Source organism: Bubalus kerabau, chromosome 17 (genome assembly GCF_029407905.1).
Source record: "Bubalus kerabau isolate K-KA32 ecotype Philippines breed swamp buffalo chromosome 17, PCC_UOA_SB_1v2, whole genome shotgun sequence".
Taxonomy (NCBI): domain Eukaryota; kingdom Metazoa; phylum Chordata; class Mammalia; order Artiodactyla; family Bovidae; genus Bubalus; species Bubalus kerabau.
This window is the reverse complement of record NC_073640.1, coordinates 55,653,714-55,674,304: the sequence shown is the minus strand read 5'-3', so window position 1 is coordinate 55,674,304 and position 20,591 is coordinate 55,653,714. Positions and strand designations below refer to the sequence as shown.

Sequence of the window (20,591 nt, the reverse complement as noted above, 5' to 3'; positions counted from 1 at the left end):
GTGCTTTTAACAAGCACCTCTTCTCTCCCACTTAACTGTGTCTCCTTTTCCATGTTCCCCAGGTTCACAGTGTGTATCTGGGGAGGCTCGAGCTGTGTGAGGGCTGTAGGATGTGGCGGTGCAGGCTGCCCCTCGCTGCTGGGCATCCTGCTGGGTTAGCCTAGGGATGGTTAGACCCCAGCCCACACCCTGCCTGTGAAGGTGTGTGTGGCTGCATCTGCCCAGGAGAAGGGACACCTTTTTCTGATTTGCACAGAGATGCATTTCCCCCTCCTTCATGGCTTCTTTCTTGTTTTATGTCTCTTCAGGTCTCTGCCTTTCCCTAGGAAAAGGACAAGAAGATGATGAAGTTCCAGGTGAGTTGGATTTTTTATTTCTGCCACTTAACAGGTAATTTCATTTCTCAGTGGATACCTTATTTCTCTTCCTTGCCAAGAGTAAAGAATGGCGGCAGACATTTAATACAGCTTGTGTGCCATGCTCTCTTGATTCACCTTCTTTAAAATTTCCTTTCTCAGTTTTATATATTACCATTTTGTTTCACAACTAATAGTGTAAAAGAGAATGGAAATTTTTAAAATGGGAAGGCCCACACATTATTACCCTGCCTACAAATCACTTGTTTTTTTATGTTAATTTTTATGTGCATTCATAACTAGACTTGCAATAATAAATACAATTTTTAATTGTCTTTTTTTCACTTAAGATTATAGCACTCAATTTTTGTCATTATTTCAATGAACTATTATACATTCTCCTCCTTTTTAAAAAAGTATTCCTCATTCACAACCTTTAATGTCTTGATGATTCTTGCAGTTTTACACAACAGACTCCTTTTCCCTTTATTTAATCTTTACTCAGAGTAATTCTAAGAGAATTCTAATATTATTTGTCCAATGTTCTAGGGACTATAAACTTTAAAAAAATTTTTTTAAATACGTTTTTTTTAAGTGGTACCCCACAGACTTTGTAAAAAGAATACCTAAAGAGTAGTTTTGTCTAGTAGAATCATACTGAGGCTGAACTCAGAAAAAGAGTGTTAGCTGTTTTCATTCAGAAAGATCTAGATTCTTTCTTTCCGGGACCTGAAAGCTTTCTTTGTGTGTGTCTGTGTCTGTTTGTGTACCTTTCTGTGTTATACCATTCATGAATTAATGAGAGCATCACAGGTACTTAATTGTAAAATTTTAGTCATACTGTAAGTCATACAGACACTGTATAGCAGAAACTATCACACCATTGTAAAGCAACTATACTCCAAAAAAAAGACACAGGTACTTTCCATCTGTAACTCTATTCACTGCCCTGAGAGGGACTGAATCATCTTCCCCATCAACATGAAAATAAGAGGTTCATGTAAGTTCAGATCCTGTTGAGGTTTCTGCAGTAGGCACGTGTCTGGCCGATTCCAAAGTCTTTCTGGACCAAGAGTATCAGGCATACAGTTGGGGTGGAAAGAGACACAAAACAAAAACCAAAAATCAAACCAAACCAGAGTTCTCATTCAGGGACCAAGACTTGAAGTTGTGGTGTTTGAAGCTCCAGCCAGAACAAATGCAGTGTTGAGCAGGTCTTCATATAGAAATTTTAAATTTCCCTATAGCAAAAAAATTAAAAGACAGATAACAAGGTAGGAAGAAAAGAGTTTATATCATATATGGAAGAAAAGGCCTACTGTCCCCAAGTGAATGAATGTTATTACAAAACAAGAAACAGAGATGACCAGTAAACATATGAAAGGAGAGTAATATTCATTACTTATCAATTTTGTGAAAGTTTTTGAGATAACTAGTTTTGGCTTCCCAAATTGACTTCTGAGACTATCAAAGTTTTTTGGGTTTTGCTTTTAAGTATTCATGTCCACTGTTGTCCAGAGTATGGAGGCTTAGGAATTTATACTTTCTTGGAAACAGAATAAATTAAGAAAAATCTTTTTGGAGGAAACACTTGCTATTATGGTCTCAAAACTTTAAAGTTTGTTTTTCTTCAACATTACCATTTCTACTTTTTGTAATTTATCTTCAGGAGATAACCAGCAGAGTTCTAGGGACTAAGGTCTATATGGAAACAATCTTGCAACATTGTTTACTCTAAAAGTAAGCATGCATTATTTGTATCAGTTCACTATATTCTCAACCATCAATTCCTTGAATTACTGTGTAGCCCTGAAGTGGAATGTCAGCAATGATGATGGTAATAGTAATCAGAATAATAGTTAGCATTTATTAGGTACTTGGGCTTCCCAGGTGACTCGAGTGGTAAAGAACCCATCTGCCTGCTAATGTAGGAGATGTAAAGAGATGCGGTTTCGATCCCTGGGTTGGAAGATCTCCTGGAGGTCATGGCAACTCACTCCAGTATTCTTGCCTGGAGAATTCCAGACAGAAGGGCCTAGTGGGCTACAGTTCATGGTGTCACAAAGAGTCAGACACAACTGAAGCGACTTAGCATGCACACATTGGGTATATACTATGTACCAGGCACTGTTCCTAAGTGTTTTACTTATAGTCACTCATTTTATTATTCCCAGTACCCTAAGGTACAGTTAACAGCCTGCAAATGAAGAGAGGATGAAGACTGGGTCCAGGGCCCCACAGCAGAGTGAGGCCCCAGAGCTGTGTCCATAAATGCTATACATCTGGATGGGGGCACAGAGGAGGGGCTCCATACTTGAATAGGAAAGGTGACTCATGCCCTATAAGTCTGGCACATCAAATAAGCGGTTCAGTTCAGTTCAGTTCAGTTGCTCAGTCATGTCTGACTCTTTGCGACCCCGTGAATCACAGCACACCAGGCCTCCCTGTCCATCACCAACTCCCGGAGTTCACTCAAACTCATGTCCATCGAGTCGGTGATGCCATCCAGCCATCTCATCCTCTGTCATCCCCTTCTCCTCCTGCCCCCAATCCCTCCCTGCATCAGAGTCTTTTCCAGTGAGTCAACTCTTCGTATGAGGTGGCCAAAGTATTGGAGTTTCAGCTTCAGCATCAGTCCCTCCAATGAACACCCAGGGCTGATCTCCTTTAGGATGGACTGGTTGGTATATGTATATAAAAAGAGGGAAAACAGACTCCATCGCACACTGTTGGAACTAAAGCTTTTCTAGCAGCCCATGCAATGCAGCAGAGCTCCAGGGACTTACCTACAGGAGTACTATCAAAAGGCAGCCGTTTAAAGTGCAAGGATTCCTTTTCCTGCAGCCTTTCTGGTGGATGGAATCAGCAGTGTGAAAGGCAAACAGAAGGCAGCTGCTGAAATGTGACTTGGTCCTTAGGAATCCGGAACCACCTCCCGTCCTTGACACTTTCTCGGGGCTGTCCCTCTTCCATAAACATTGTGTGTGTGTGTTTGGTGTCATAGGAGCCAGTGTCCTTCAAGGACGTGGCTGTGGTCTTCACCGAGGAGGAGCTGGGGCTGCTGAACTCGGCTCAGAGGAAGCTGTACCAGGAAGTGATGCTGGAGAACTTCCGGAACCTGCTCTCAGTGGGTGAGCACAGTGCCTCGGGGACTCAGTGTCAGCCTCCTGGGATTCCTTTGTGGGTGCAGTCATTTGAAGCTCTGGAACTCCTAAAATCGTCCTCTCAGCTTAGGTACCTACAAGTCCTAGTAATCCCAGAGACAGAGACAATGTGTTTCTGTCCAGGAAAAAAATCTGTCCCTTGAACTATTAATATGAATGGGAAGCTTGTGGTCCTGTCCCATAAAGTCGAGTTGCTGCAGCTTTTCGGATTTTCATGGTGCCAATAACTGTAGCTGTGGTTTTTCAGAGGTATTTTGTTTTTTCTGCTTTAGTGACATACTTGTCTTCAAACATACAGAAAATTTGCAAAAGTATAGAACAAGAATACCCCTATCGCTTTTACCTATGGCTCAGTGGTAAAGTATCCGCCTGTAATGCAGGAGACACAGGAGACTAAGTTCGATCCCTGAGTCGGGAAGATGCCCTGGAGGAGGAAATGGCAACCCACTCCTATATTCTTGCCTGAAAAATCCCATGGACAGAGGAGCCTGGCAGGGTACAGTTCATGGGTGACAAAGAATCAGACATGACTGAGCACAGCATACAAACCTAGAGTAATATTTCACCCCATTTACTTTATCGTTTATGTGAATGCTCTTTTCTCATATGCATAATTTATATCTGAACCATTTGAGGGTAATTTACACATGCCATGGCCCTAATATCCCTAAATGCTTCTGTGTGCAGGCCGAGTTCAGGAATCCCCAGGACTACACTCTGACACCAGTGGCAAGCTGGGGGGTGCCCAGAGCCTCAAATAATTTGCTAGAGGACTCTGAGGACTCACTAAGAGCTGTTATACCCAAAGCTACACTGTTATATGGAAAGGTTACAGAATAGGCCTTGGATGCTAGAAACTGTCCTTGCCACTGTGGTATCTTTGTTTCCTGGTCTTAGGGCTTAGAGCTAGGATTAGGGGTGTATCTGGATGTGTACACCTGTATTCATATACATAAACATACATGCATATATAAAAATATGTATACATATGAATATTTATTCAGTTTCATTCAAAGTAAGAGAGGTACTAATTCAAATTATACTGAAACACCATTTTTCATTCATGAGGTTAGCAAAAATTCAAGAACTTTTTTTTTTTTTGGGCTGTCTCATGAAGGTTGTTGGATCTTCATTCCCCAACCAGGGATTGAGCCCAGGCCCCAGCAGTGAAAGCACCGAGTCTTAACCGCTGGACTGCTAGGGAAGTCCCCCAGAATTCAGAAACTTAACACTATTTGGGGGGGGGCAAAGTTGTGGGGAATAAAGCACTTTCATGTTTTGACAGTGGGAATGCAACAGGATACCACCCCTATGGAGAAGAATTTGACAGTGTCTAACAGAAGTATGGATTTACCCTTTCTCAGCAACTCATTGTAGGAATTTTCCCTGAATATAACCAAGTACAAAAGAGCATTAATAGTATACTTACTAGTTTGTGTAAGGGAAAAAAGGGAAAATAAGTAAATATATGTAAGCAACACAAGGATTAATCAGGAAATCATGAATTTAGTTTCTTGTCAATGGTGAGTTGTGATGGCATGGAAGGGATGTTTGAGAGGGTCACACTTGTCTGAATAACACCTTTTGGTCTAGTTTGGGCTTTTGAAAATATGTTAGGGGACTTCCCTGGTGCTCCAGTGGTTAAGACTCCACCTTTCAATGCAGAAAATGCAGGTTCAATCCCTGGTTGGGGAACTAAGATCCCACATGCCTCGCAGCCAGAAAAAACAAAACAGAAAACAGAAGCAATACTGTAACAAATTCAATAAAGACTTTTAAAAAATGATCCACATCAAAAAAGTCTTTTAAGAAAATATTTAGTTCAACACATTCTAAAAAGTAAATCAAATAAGAATGTGAAGGGATGATCATCGAAAAGAAAAATGAGTTGTGTTTGAAAGGGATACCTTAACCACAGTAAACAGAGAAAAGAAAGGATTCATGGAAGTAGCTAAGGAATACAGTTTATAACTCTATATACCTTTAGTTTTAGGTCTAGTGGGAGGAGGATGGCAGAATGAATTGCAATCCTCAATACTCCTTAGTGGCTTTGTTTACTGCAGTGAACGGAATAAGCAATTCTTCTGCAGGGGCCAAGGCAATTCACTGGAGAAAGTATTTTTTCAACAGATAGTGCTGAAACACTTGGACTTCTGTATGCATATATTTGCATGCCTCCCACCTGCAAAATGAAAGATTAACTCGAAGTGGATGAAGGGCCTAATGTAAAATGTAGAAGTGTGAAACTTGTAGATGGAAACACAGGAGAAAATTTTCATGACCTTGGGTTAGGCAAAGATTTCTTAGATATGATGCCAAAAACATGAATCAGAAGAAGAAAAAAACCCCCCAAAAATGAAAATATGATTCAGGAGGGGAAAAAAACAAAAAAACCACAAGTTAGACTTGGTCAAAATTGAAAACTTTTGCTCTTCTCTCCTTTTTTACAGGAAATCAGCCCTTCAAACCAGAGCTTATATTCCAGCTGGAGAGAGAAGAACGTTTGATGATGGAGTCCCAGAGAGATGGGTGTTCAGGTGAGAACCATCCGGCAGTCACCCAGCAGCCAGCGAGCCCCTCCCAGAACACGAGTCGGAAGGGGCCAGGCCCTTCTGTACCCTCACTGCTCTAGCTTCTCCGATCCTAGCTCATTGCTTCTGTCCCAGCTGCACTGGCCCACTTGCTGCCCATCAGACCTGTCTCAGTGATGCTTCTGCTTCAGGTTACTTGGCTTGCTTTGCTGTGTGCCTTGAATGAGTGAGTCAGTTAATACATGCATGGTCTTCCCTGTCTTCAGTCCTCCCTGAGGCAGCCAACAGGTATAGAGTAAACCATGTGATAGAGAGATACTCCAGAGTGTCCTTTGACGTCAGATAAACGCCTGTCCTAATTCTGTGTAGGTGTCCTTTAGTATTCATGGATAGGTACTCATTATTCCTTAAAGGATAAGAATAGCCAGGCAACTAAAAGAAATATCAGAAATGATCAGTGCTAAAGGATAATCTGCCCTCCCATGCAGCAATTTCAGGTGAGACACTCTTGCATTAACTTCCTCATTTAAATGCCCAGTTCTTTATCTTATTCTGTTCTTCTTACTCTCCCATCCTCTAATATGTAACAGTCTCTTGACCTAGCTACAGTTTTCTTTTCTTTTTTTATTCAGTTTGTTTAAATTAAAAAAATCAGTTCACCTATTTCTCCTATCCCCAAACTGCTGCCTCTTGCAACCAACCATCTGTTTTCTGTTATCTGTGAGCTTGCTTGGTGTGTGTGTGTGTGTTGGGGAGTGTTTTAGATTCCACATATAATAGAGATCAAGCAGTATTTGTCTTTAAATACCTCCAAGGTCTACCTGTATTGTTGCAAATGGCAAGATTTCATATTTATTTATGGTTGAATTTTCTTTATCTGTTTATCCATCAGTGGACACTAAGATTGTTCCTTTATCTTGACTGTTGTACATAATTCTGCAGTGTACATGTTGTACAGTGTACATTTGTTGTTGTTTAGTCATGTCTGATTCTTTGCAACCCTATGGGCTGTATCTTTTCAAGTTAGTGTTTTCTTTTTCTTCAGATAAATACCTAGAAGTAGAATTGCTGAATCATATAATTCTATTTTTAACTTTTTGAGGAACCTCTATAACGACTTCCATAGTGGCTGCACCAACTTATATTCCCACCGAGAGTGTACAAGGCTTCCCTTTTCTCTACATCCTTGCCAGCATTTGTCATCTCTTGCCTTAGAGCCTGGTGAGCCACAGTCCATAGGGTCGCAAAGAGTCAGACACAGCTGAAGCGACTGAGCACACACACACCTCTTTTTGATAATAGCCATTCCAACAGATGGGAGTTGATAGCTCATTGTACTTTTGATTTGCATTTCCCTGGTGATTAATGTTGTTGAGCATCTTTTTATGAACCTGTTGGCCAGCTGTGTGTCTTCTTTGGGAAAATGTCTATTCAGGTCTTCTGCCCACTTTTTTTAAATTGAATAGTTTGTTTTTTGCTATTGAATTGTATGAGTTCTCTATGTAGTTTGGATATTAACCCCTTATCAAATATATGATTTACAAATATTTTCTCCCATTCAGTAAGTTTGACTTTTCATTTTGTTGTTGGTTTCCTTTGCTATGCAGAAGCTCCTTAGTTTGATGTAGTCCCACTTGTTTATTTTTGCCTTTGTTGCTTTTGATCATATGATTTTTATCCTTCATTTTGCTAATATTGGGTGTCACATGTAGTGATTTGAAGATGTTGAACCATCCTTGCATTCCTAGAATAAGTCCCATGTGATTGTCTTGTACGATCTTTTAATGTGCTGTTGAATTCAGAATGTTTTGTTTGGGCGGTACTGGGCTGTAGTTTTCTTTTTAAAGTAGAACTTCTAAGCTGGACATTTATGTGAGTCCAAACATTTTAGTAATGTTTCTTGAGTCCTCAGATTCTGATGTCAAAAGCCGTGGTCACAGCTGTGGAGCTGGAAATGCTCCTGGGTAGGAATGAGAGTCAATTGAAAATTTCAAAACAAATTACTTCACTTCTATGATTTTTCTGTTGTCATCTCAGTTCAGGTTCAAGGTCATACAGGCAATATATTCTTTAGAGAAGTGTCAGCAAACTTTTTCTCTGAAGGTCCAGATGGTAAATATTTTAGGTTTTGCTGACCATGTTTGATCTCTGTCAAAGAGACCAAATGCTTTTTCTTACACCAGTTTAAAAAATGTAAAATCTATTCTTGTTCCTAGGCTATACAAAAACAGAGCTAGGGCCATAGTGTGCTAGTCCCCCTGCCTGATAGTATCAGTAGGAATGTAATGTCATATTTTGAAGTACCTTTTTATTTAGTATTTCCATATATTACCATGTTTATACCTTATATTCATGCAAAATTTTGAAAATATATATTCTTATTTTTAAAGTACTAATTTTTCTCCTTCACGGTACCTTGGGGAAATCCCTCCCAATCTGAGATTATAACTCTTTTTTAAAAAAAAATCATTGCTACATAATCCAATATGTGGCTATAACATGCAGCATTTAGCTGTATGCTGCATATTGCATGCAGCATACTGGGTCTTAGTTGCAGCAGCAGTGGGAGCGTGGAGTCGTAGCCACTGGACCACCAGGGAACTCCGTTTCATCTTTAGGTGACAGAATGTTAGTATAATAACTGAAAGCCTTGCTTTTGAGAAACCAAAGACATCGCTAAGCATTCTTGTTTTTAAGTACTGAGATGAGTACTCGTGGACGTGCCGTAGGCCCTGCAGCCAACGCATTGCCCCAGAGCCTGCTGCCACGCAGTCGTCAGTGTCGCCCTTTATTTTTTCCCTTGTTTTAAAAGTTGGCGATAGGGTGGGGCTAAGAGTTAAGATTTTGTGTGAGAAAAACTACACCGTTTCAAAGGTTATTTTCAAAATTAAAAAGACACAGTCCACAAGATTCTTGTGACCTCTGCTTTTCTCACTGGCAAGTGGTAACTGAGTGTAACCCTGCCTCTCATACAGCCTTCCAGCTGTGCAGTAAAACTGCCATCACCAGCTGCTTTCCCATAAAAAGTAACTTACACATGCATGCCCTTTCAGTTCTGTGACTGAGAATGACTCAAGCTGTGATCTATGCATTAAATGCTTACTGAGCAGCTACGGTTCACTGGGGGTGTTAGAGGCCGTAAGGGTGAGACAGCGCGCAGCAAAGTGCTCTTCCTTGTGTGTAACACACTCCCGTGTTTAGAGACAGGAGAACACCAGTAGCTAAGGAAGAATTATTGCATTTGAAGATAATATTCACATTGTGAGAAAAAAGTTCCCTTTTACTGCCTTTTTCCCCTCACCTTGGATACTGAAAGAGGATTAATATTTTGCCAAGTTTTAGGAGAGTGCGTGTTATTGCTTCAGTCCTGTTGGACCACTTGTTCTCCGGGAATAAATGTACTTCTCACTAGGATGTGAATGATATGTTGCCTGCTGATAACCTGAGCTTTCGTAACTAATAGACAAGCCATTTCCACCCAAACATGCCCATCTTCAACTCTACCAGTGCCTCAGATTCCTTAAACATCAAAGTACTTTATCAGCAAAATGACAGTCAGTGTTCATTGAGTTTTGCTTGTTAAGTTGCCTCAAAGGACCATGAAACTTGCCTGTGCAATTCTCTTTTGAATTAAATTTATTTATTTTTAATTGAAGGATACTTGCTTTACAGTATTGTGTTGGTTTCTGCCAAATGTAAACATGAATCAGCCATAGGTATACCTGTGTCCCTTCCCTCTTGACCCTCCCTCGCACCTCCCTTCTCATCCCACCCCTCTAGGTTGCTACAGAGCCCTGGTTTGAGTTTCTTGAGTCATAGAGCAAATTCCCATCTTGCCTTTGCAATTCTGCCACAGTGTTTCACATTTCACCTGCCCCATGACCCTTGCTAATTGCAAAATATCTTTTAAAAGGAGTTTAAACTGGTTATGGCTTACAGTGACATAGGAGAACGCATTATTCTCATGAAAATGAACTCATTAGAGATAGGCCATACAAGACATCAAGAATCGATTAAAGGTCTCTGTTTACCTTCATCTGCATAGCATTTAACACACGATCTTGTGTGTGGCAAAATACATTTGTCCACCTGAAACTATATTCTTTCCAGTTTGAGACTACCCCCTTCTGTTTTTTCCTTGGAATCTCCAGGCAGCCCATGATAATGTGTGCACGGTTTAACTAGGCCTTTTGAACAGAGCCACTATCTTTGATGTCCAGGTTGCATTGCATAGCCCTGATTTTGAGGCATATGCATAGCCTGAATTCTATGAATCCTACTTCTATTCCTGGTGTAGCCAAAGGTAAATGATATTCTAAGTATTGCCAGAGGTACTAACAAACTTTCCTCCAGTTTATTGAAGTTTCATGTCATGATCTAAGTGCAGAATCTTGAAATCTCTGAATAAAAGCATTCATTGCACACATGTCTAAAATCTCTTTATTCTTATAGGAACCAAGAGTCCACATAATATGGAAAGTATTCAAGAAGTGGGATTAAGCTGCTTTTCCCCCAAAGAGCTTTCCACCTGGCAGTCCTGGCAACAAGGTGCAGGCAGGTTAACTGGGTGTCAAGATTCCATGAGAAACTTCCAAGAGAATATTTCTCAGTTGCAAAAACAAGGTGATTCCACCTGCCAGGTTTGGGCAGGAGTACCAATTCAGATTTCTGAAGATGAGAACTATGTCTTGACTCACATAGGAGACGGTTCCAATGACATAAAAAGTCAAGAATTTCCCTCTTGGCGAGCCCACCATTCTTGGAGGAAAATGTACCTCACAGAGTCACGTAATTATCAGTGTCGATGTCAGCAAGTTTCCAAGGAAAATGATTTCTGTAAATCTGACAGCATCAGTTGGATCTCACATCATGGTGATAATCTGGGTGTACACAAAACAGGAAAAAACTCTAGCTGCCATGACTGTGGAGAAGATGTCATGAAGGTTTCATTGCTTAATCATATTCAAACAGGACAAAAACCCTATCCTGGTAATGAGTACAGAAAAGCCTTCAGCGATGACTCCAGCTCTGAAGTTCATCAGCAATTAGACTTAGAAGGAAAGCCCTGTACATACAGTCCATGTGAAAAGGACTGTAGTTATAGGTCAGTTCTTCATATTCATCAGAGTGTTTGTAGAGGAGATCATTGTGTTTTTGAGAATTCACATCTTCAATCACATCAGAAAGGACACGCAAAAGAGAAGCCATTTAAATGTGAATACAGTGAGAGCATCAATCAGTGCTCCTCTCATAACACATATGAACTTATACCCAGAGGAGAGACGTCTGATAGATGCAGCGTGTATGAGAAAGGCTTCAGTCATAGCTTAGACCTTAGTAGTATTGTTAGGGTCTACATCGAGGAGGAATCCCATGAATCTGAGGAGAATGGGAATGTCTTTAATGAGAATTCTTGTCTTCAAGCCCATCAGAAAATCCACACTGAAGAGAAACGATACACAGACATGGAGTGTGTGAAAGGTTTCATTTGTAACTCAGATCTGAACATTCAGCACAGAGTTCACATGGAAGAGATTCCCTACAATTCTGAGGCATGTGCTAACGGCTTCAGTCTGGCCTCACATTTTCAAAACCTTCAGATAGTCCACACTAGGGAACAACCCTATAAACGTTACACACGTGGTAACAGCTTCAGCCAAAGTTCGTATCTTCAAGGCCATCAGAAAATTCACATCGGAGAGAAACCCTACAAGGTGTGTGGGAATGGCTTCAACTGGAATTCAAAACTTAAAGATCATCAGCGAGTCCACACTGGCGAGAAGCCGTACAAATGCAGTGCATGTGGTAAAGGCTTCAGTCATAGATCTGTTCTTAATGTTCATCAGAGAGTCCACACAGGAGAGAAGCCTTATAAGTGTGAGGAGTGTGATAAGGGTTTCAGTCGGAGTTCATACCTTCAAGCCCATCAGAGAGTCCACACGGGAGAAAAACCATACAAATGTGAGGCATGTGGGAAGGGCTTCAGTCGTAATTCATACCTTCAAGGGCATCAGAGAGTCCACACTGGCGAGAAACCATACAAGTGCGAGGAGTGTGGGAAGGGCTTCAGTCGGAGTTCACACCTTCAAGGCCACCAAAGGGTTCACACGGGAGAAAAACCATTCAAGTGTGAGGAGTGTGGGAAGGGCTTCAGTTGGAGCTTTAATCTTCAAATTCATCAGAGGGTTCACACAGGAGAGAAACCCTATAAATGTGGAGAATGTGAGAAGGGCTTCAGCAAGGCCTCAACTCTTTTGGCCCATCAGAGAGTCCACACAGGAGAGAAACCCTATCAGTGTGATGAGTGTGGTAAGAGCTTCAGTCAGAGGTCTTACCTTCAGAGCCATCAGAGTGTCCACACTGGAGAGAGACCGTACATCTGTGAGGTTTGTGGGAAGGGCTTCAGTCAGAGAGCATATCTTCAAGGCCACCAGAGAGTCCACACCAGAGTGAAGCCGTATAAATGTGAGATGTGTGGGAAGGGCTTTAGTCAGAGCTCACGCCTTGAAGCACATCAGAGGGTCCACACCGGAGGGAAACCCTACAAATGTGCAGTGTGCACAAAGGGTTTCAGTGAGAGTTCCCGCCTCCAAGCCCATCAGAGGGTCCACACAGAAGGGCGGCCCTATAAATGTGAACAGTGCGGCAAGGGCTTCAGTGGGTTTTCAAGTCTTCAAGCCCATCACAGAGTCCACACTGGGGAAAAACCATACAAATGTGAAGTGTGTGGAAAGGGCTTCAGTCAGAGATCAAACCTCCAGGCTCATCAGAGAGTCCACACAGGAGAGAAACCCTACAAATGTGACGTGTGTGGTAAGGGTTTCCGTTGGAGTTCAGGTCTTCTAATTCATCAAAGAGTCCACAGTGGTGATAAATTCTATCCAAGTGAAGAGTATAGTAAGGGTTATCCTTCATCAGAGAATCCGTACAGAAGCAAAGTTCTGTAATGCGGTGTTCCATTTTGTTCTGAAGTCTTCAAACAAGAGCTTAAATTTTCCACTCACTTGAGTTCTCATAGTAGAAAAAGAATTTCTTTCATGAAAACGTAATGTTTCTGCTCAATATCAACATTTACAATAGTCCATACAGCAGAGACTTATCTAATGAGAAGTGTTCCATATGGGATTTCATGAGAACTTGAATATCAGTCACTGCAAGTGACTTTAATCAGCTCTTGCACTAGAGCTTAGAAAAGACATGAGTATGGTTAGCCACCTGCTGCTGCTGCTATGTCGCTTTAGTCGTGTCTGACTCTGTGCGACCCCATAGACGGCAGCCCACCAGGCTTCCCGTCCCTGGGATTCTCCAGGCAAGAATACTGGAGTGGGTTGCCATTTCCTTCTCCAATGCATGAAAGTGAAAAGTGAAAGTGAAGTCGCTCAGTCGTGTCCGACTCTAGCGACCCCATGGACTGCAGCCTACCAGGCTCCTCCGTCCATGGGATTTTCTAGGCAAGAGTACTGGAGTGGGGTGCCATTACCTTCTCCGAATTTATACAGTGATGAGCATACCTAAATTTACATCCACTGGAATGTAAGCTTATTAAGAGAAGGGGTTTCATGCATTGCTACGTCTCCAACTCAATGTAGGTGCTCAGTACTTTGTTGCTAAATGACTAAAAGTATGTAAAGTTGTCATGTTTGAAATGCTGATTTTCCCCCAAAAATAATTTAAAATGTATTTGGAGGAGGAATCCTGCAAGTCACATTAATGTAAGCAAATAAGTAAGTGTAAACATTATTTGAAATGTAGAACATGGGCAGTATCGCAATCTTAAATGACATGAATTTGGTTTAACCCCCCCAGGATTGGTCCTCCCCATTTGTCCCTCATCAGCAGGGATGGGCTGAGTTTCTTAGCATTTGGTCTCTTTCTCTACAGTGTATTATCTGGTTAAGTTTAGTTCTCTGTGTGTGTGTACGTGTGTATACCTATGTGCACTTTAAAAGGACAATACAAACTGATGAAACAGTGTTTGTGGTTAACTTGGCAAAAATGAAATGCTGCATTTTACATAACTGAATTTTTACTCCTGCCCTGTGTGTTAAGACAGTTTTACTATAATATTTGGAAAGTGTCAGAAATGGTTATTAACAGTAACAGTAACTTTCTTAATAAATGTTCAAATTACAATATTTGTTTTTCTAGCTTCCATATTTCCATTAAAATCCTTTTGATCTGACTGGTTTCTATATAGCCTTTGTCCAATTCAGACCTCTTTAGCAGGATCTGTGACAAGTTTGGAGGACTTTAATTTTGTCAAATTTTATATCACCATACTTTTCCCACTCATGCAAAGAAAGGAAAAAAAGTTGAAGTATAGTTGATTTACAGTGTTGTGTTAATTGCTACTGTACAGCAAAGTAAATCAATTAAAAATTTCTTTTAAAATATTCTTTCCCATTGTGGTTTATCATAGGATATTGAATATAGCTCTCTGTGCTATCCAGTAGGACCTTGCTGCTTATCCATTGTATATATAAAAGCTTATGTCTGCTAAGCCAGCCTCCTACTCCATCCCTCCCCCAACCCCTTGGCAACCACCTGTCTGTTCTCTGTGTCCATGATTCTCTTTTTGTTTCATAGATGGGTTCATTTGTGTCATATTTTAGATTCCACATGTAAGTGATATCATATGGTATTCGTCTTTCTCTTTCTGACTTATTTCATTTAGTGTAATAATCTCTAGTTGCATCCATGTTGTTGCAAATGGCATGATTTCATTCTTTTCTATGGCTGAGTAATATTCCACTATATATATGTGCTGCATCTTCTTTATCCATTCATCTGTCAATGGACATTTAGGTTGCTTTCCATTTCTTGGTTGTTGTGAATGCTGCTGCTCTGAACATAGGAGTGCATGTATCTCTTTGAATTATAGTTTGGTCCAGATGTATGACCAGGAGTGGGATTGGTGGATCATATGATAATTTTATTTTTAGTAAGGAAAGGAGAAATATTGAATTTTTGTAGACATTTTTTCAAATGTATTGATTATTAGGATAAGATTTCCTTTTGCTTGCTAATCTGTATCTTCAAGAACAATGCATTTTATTGGAGGAAGTGAAAAATACAAATTTGTCAGAGTTGTACAATATGTATCAAAATGTAAAGTGTACATTTTTGTTGTCCAGTCGCTAAGTCATGTCCAACTCTCTGTGACCCCATAGACTGCAGCACACCAGGCTCCTCTTTCCTCCACTATCTTCCAGAGTTTGTTCAAATTCATGTCCATTGAGTTGGTGATGCTAACTATCTCATCCTCTGCTGTCCCCTTCTCCCTTTGCCTTCAGTTTTTCCCAGCATTAGGATCTTTTCCAGTGAGTTGACTCTTCACGTTACTGGAGCTTCAGCAATAGTCCTTCCAGTGAATATTCAGGGTTGATTTCTTTTAGGATTGACTGGTTTGATTTCCCTGCAGTCCAAAGTACTCTCAAGGGTGTTCTCCAGCACTGCAATTCAAAAGCATCAATTCTTCAGTGCAGAGCCTTGTTTGGCAACACACTCCAGCATTCTTGCCTGGGAAATTCCATGATCAGAGGAGCCTGGTGGGCTATAGTCTGTGGGGCTGCAAAGAGTCTGACATGACTGAGCATGTGCACACACACACAACCTTCTTTATGGTCCAGCTCTCACATCTGTACATGACTGTTGGGAAAACCATAACTTTGACTAGATGGACCTTTGTCAGCAAAATGATGTCTCTGGTTTTTAATATGCTGTCTAGGTTTATCATAGGTTTCCTTCCGAGGAGCAAGTGTTTTTTAATTTCATAGCTACAGTCACCATCTGCAGTGATTTTGACCCCCCCAAAATAAAGTCTCTCACTGTTTCCATTGCTTCCCCACCTATTTGCCATAAAGTGATGGGACCAGATGCCATGATCTTAGTTTTTTTAATGTTGAATTTCAAGTCAGCTCTTTTACTCTCCTCTTTCATCCTCATCAAGAGACTCTTTGGTTCCTCTTCACTTTCTGTCATTAGAGTGGTATCATCTACATATCTGAGGTTGCTGATACTTCTCCTGGCAGTCTTTGTTCCAGCTTGTGATTCATCCAGCCTGACATTTCGCATTATGTACTCTGCATATAAGTTAAATAAGCAGGGTGACAGTATATAGTCTATTGTCCTCCTTTCCCAATTCTGAACCAGTCAGTGTCTGGAAATCTTAGAATAATAGTTTATGATAAAGTGGTTTTAAACAGGCTGTGTACATAAGGGTAATTACTAAAACTGCAAATTAATAAGATAAATTTCTCAATGTTCCTATAATATGGTGCTATGGGAAACATTGAATCAATGTAAAATGACAGAGAAAGCTCGTGCATATTGTTTAGTAAAAAATGCAGATTGTACCTTCATAATATCCAGTTACCTTTGGTCTGTATACATATATGTTCAAATACATGCTTAATAGATAATCTGTGAAAGATTATTCACTATCACGTATATAGTGGTTTTCTGTGGCAAGCAGAATTTTAGCTTAGTCTTTTTTGTACCTTTTAAAATTCACAATTAATGTCTTACCAAAGCAATAAAGTACTGAGACATTGTCCCTTATAGTTAAGAACTCATAATGTGATTGTTCTATTTCTTTAGATGGCATTACAGCCAAAATTAAAGAATAAAGCTCCTGAAGATAATGTTCAGAGGTCTCTAGAGGATACAGATAGATTAGGTGTCAGCAGCTTTAACTTCCTATAAAATTTTCTTTAGGTCTCAAAGCCCATGCAGCCTTAAACAACCTGGTACAACTCAGACATAGTATAAATTGGTGCTCCATAGTTTTTCGGTCATATATCAATCTGTTAGGTGAGTGGGGTGACCAAGGCACAGGCTTAATCTGGCTTCCAAGGTGCTAGTTCAAGTTTTGCAGTATCATCAGAAATTCAGGGCTTTTAATGTGTTTTAGTACTCTCATTTCCAAGGGAAGATCATGAGAGCTCATGGTGGTTTTTTCACTCAGGATACTTTAGTTGTAGGTTAACAAACTGTAACCTATAGAGTTTCATTAACCTACAGAATTGCTTAAACCAAAATTTCTTCTCAGTTCATTTAAGTGAAAAGATACTGGTAAGGTAAGACTCGGGTCTGGGTCACTCAAAAGGGCATTATGTTGCTCTTCTTTAATTCTCTTTTCTCTGGACTTCAGTTTCCTCACAAAGAGGCAGTATCACCTGCTTTTTTTGTTCACAGCCTAGAGAAGAGAGTTTGTCTCATTATTAGTGTTATGTAGTCCTAGCTCCCCAAAATGTATAAAGTCTCTGATCACTCCAATCCCCACTCAAGAGTAAGACTAAACCAACTCAATAAAGAACATCCCTGGTCCCCATAAACAGGCTAGCTTTCCCCTAGTGACAGGCCAGTAGCAGGCTATGTAGGGAAAAGGAGAAGAACGTGGATGGAGAGTCCTTCCGTGGCACAGGGCACAGGGATAGCCAGAAGCTGAAGGTGGACAGGAACATTGAGGAAAATCCTCCAGCACCCACCCTAAAACAAGGTAACGTTAGAAAAATTTGAAGCAGTGTATGGAAGATAACTATTGTAAAAACAGAATCCAATTTCAACTTAATTCTCAATGAGACTGATTCAACATCCCAGCAAAACAGGTGTGCCCAGTTCCAGCAAAAATACTATTTACTTAAGTCTCTACTGTTTGATACATGGTACCTGGCATTCAAATCAAGAATTACAAGATTTTAAAAAAAAGAACATGCAACCCTCTGCTAAGAGACAGCAGACCCATCAGAACCTCACTTAGAGATGACCATATTTTAGAAATACCAAATAAAGAATTTTATATATTTCTGGTTGATGTGTTAAATGTTTTCATGAAAGGGACAGACAATGTACATGAACAGATGGGGGAATTTCAGTGGAAATTAATAAATAATCAAATGGGAAATGCTAGTAAAGAAGTGTTATAACAAAGGATTATTTTGAAGAACATGTAAGTGGCTAAAAACAGCTGAGAAAAATGTCAGGGAACTTGAATAAAGGCCAATGAAAATAATCCAAACAAACAAAATGTGAAGAAAATGGAACAAAGTATCCAAGAACTGTGGGAAAATTTTTTTGTGGTTTAATTTATGTGTAATTGGAAACCCAGGGGGAGAAGAGGGAGAGAATGAAAAGAAAAATATTTTAAGAGATAGTGGGTGAGAATTTTTTCTTAAACAGTAAAAGACTTTGCCCAATCCTAGAACTCTACACAAGAAGAATTTAAAAGCAAACAAAACAAACCTCTAAAAGTAGGTGCATTATTGCCAGTGTTCATATTAAAAATGAACAATGCAGAGGAAATATTAACAGAAAAAAGCCACAATGCATACAAAGAACAGAGACGAGGAAAAAAGGAGACTTCTCATCAAAAACCATGCAAGCCCAAAGACAGTAGAGTAACATCTTTAACATTCTGAAACAAAATGCTGTGAATCAAATATTCCAAGTCTGATAAAAGAAAAAAAATCTTCCAGAGAAGTATACCAAATATACTTCCAGAGAAGTATACCAAATTTTTTGTCTTTTTTCATAGTATAGTTGATTTACAACATTGGACTGCATCATTTTAAAAATATTGATGTATTTGGCTGGGCTGGGTCTTAGCTATGGCACACAGGATCTTTGTTGCTATGTGTGCACTCTTAGTTGTGGCTTGCATGTGGGATCTAGTTCCTTGACCAGGGATTGAACTTGGGCCTCCTGCATTGGGCATGAGAAGTCTTAGCCACTGAACAGTCAGGGAAGTCCCTGGATTGCATTATTTTTAATGGTGAATGATTGAAGCTTTCAGTGAAAAAAAAAAAAAAAGTGGCTTTAAAAAAGTGAAGAAACTGGCTTAAAACTCAACATTCAAAAAACTAAGATCATGGGATCTGGTCCCATCACTTCATGGCAAATAGATGGGAAAACAATGGAAACGGTGATAGACTTTATTTTCTTGAGCTCCAAAATCACTGCAGATGGTGACTACATCCATGAAATTAAAAGACACTTCCTTGGAAGAAAAGCTATGGCCAACCTAGACAAAATATTAAAAAGCAGAGACATTACTTTGCCAACAAAGGTCCATCTAGTTAAAACTATGATTTTCCCAGTAGTCTTGTATGGGTGTGGAGAAAGCAATGGTAACCCACTCCAGTACTCTTGCCTGGAAAATCTCATGGATGGAGGAGCCTGGTAGACTGCAATCCATGGGGTCGCAAAGAATCTGACACAACTCAGCGACTTCAGTTTCACTTTTCACTTTCATGCATTGGAGAAGGAAATGGCAACCCACTCCAGTGTTCTTGCCTGGAGAATCCCAGGGATGGCAAAGCCTGATGGGCTGCCGTCTATGGGGTCGCACAGAGTTGGACACGACTGAAGCAAATTAGCAGCAGCAGCATGTATGGATGTGAGAACTGGACCATAAAGAAAGCTTTATGGTCATAAAGAGTACCAAAGAATTGATGCTTCTGAACTGTGGTGTTGGAGAAGACTCTTGAGAGTCCCTTGGACTGCAAGATCAAACCAGTCAGTCCTAAAGAAAATTATTCCTGAATATTCATTGGAAGGACTGATGCTGAAGCACCAATACTTTGGCCACCTGATGTGAAGAACTGAGTCCTTAGAAAAGACCCTGATGCTGGGAAAGATTAAAGGCAGGAGAAGATGGTGATGACAGAGGATGAGATGGTTGGATGGCATCATGGACTCAGTGGACATGAGTTTTGAGCAAGCTCTGGGAGTTGGTAATGGACAGGGAAGCCTAGTGTGCTGCAGTCCATGGGGTCACAAAGAGTTGGACATGACTGAGTGACTGAACTGAACAGATTGAAGCTTTCACCCAAAGTTTGGAAAGAAGTGAAAGATTTCTACTCTCACCACCCATGTCAACATTATATAGGAGCTAAAAGCCAGTGCACCAAAGTGAGAAAAAGAAAAGATATACAGATAGAAAAGGGAGAAACAAAACTCTCTAATTGCAGAAGGCAAGATTATGTAGAAAAGTCTAAAGAATCAACAGAAAAACTCATAGAAGTAGTGCGTTTAGCAAAGTCACAGGTCAGTATACAAATATACAAAATCAGGACTTCCCTGGTGGTCCAGTAGTTAAGACTCCTTGCATCCACTGCAGGGGGCTTGGGTTCAAAACTTGGGTGGAGAACAAAGATCCCATATCCTGCCTGCCTTGGGTCATGGACCAAAAAAAAAAAAAAAAACAAACCACATAAAATCACTATACTTGAACTATTGGAAACTGAAAAAAGCAGGGACTTCCCTGATCATCACTGGTTAAGAATCTGCCTTCCAAGATAGAAAACATAGAGTTGATCCCTGGTGGGGGTACTAAGATCTCACGTGCTGCATGGCAACTAAGCCTGCCTGCCACAACTACTGAACCCATGGGCTCTGAAGCCCACAGGCCACAACTAGAGAGAAGCCCATGTGCTGCAATGAAAGATCACTCATACTACAACTAAGAGACTGGCACACCCAAACAAGCATTACCAGTTAAGGGCTTCCTAGGTGGCACTAGTGGTAAAGAATCTGCCTGC

The 20,591-nt window shown here is 40.4% G+C and overlaps 1 protein-coding gene across 2 annotated transcripts in view; it reads left to right on the top strand.

Moving 5' to 3' along the window:
- The window catches only part of ZNF112 (zinc finger protein 112), a 29,631-nt gene extending 11,821 nt beyond the window's left edge, over positions 1-17,810 (top strand). The window contains exons 2-5 of one of the 2 annotated variants that reach the window (XM_055553651.1): positions 309-356; positions 3,361-3,487; positions 5,971-6,057; positions 10,504-17,810. In XM_055553651.1, the coding sequence (XP_055409626.1) occupies positions 342-356; positions 3,361-3,487; positions 5,971-6,057; positions 10,504-12,998 (2,724 nt within the window). In that variant the 5' untranslated portion in view covers positions 309-341 and the 3' untranslated portion in view covers positions 12,999-17,810. Of the gene's footprint in view, positions 1-308; positions 357-3,360; positions 3,591-5,970; positions 6,058-10,503 lie in introns of those variants that run through there. The other variant, XM_055553652.1, reaches the window with a different exon arrangement.
- Positions 17,811-20,591: the final 2,781 nt, after the last annotated feature.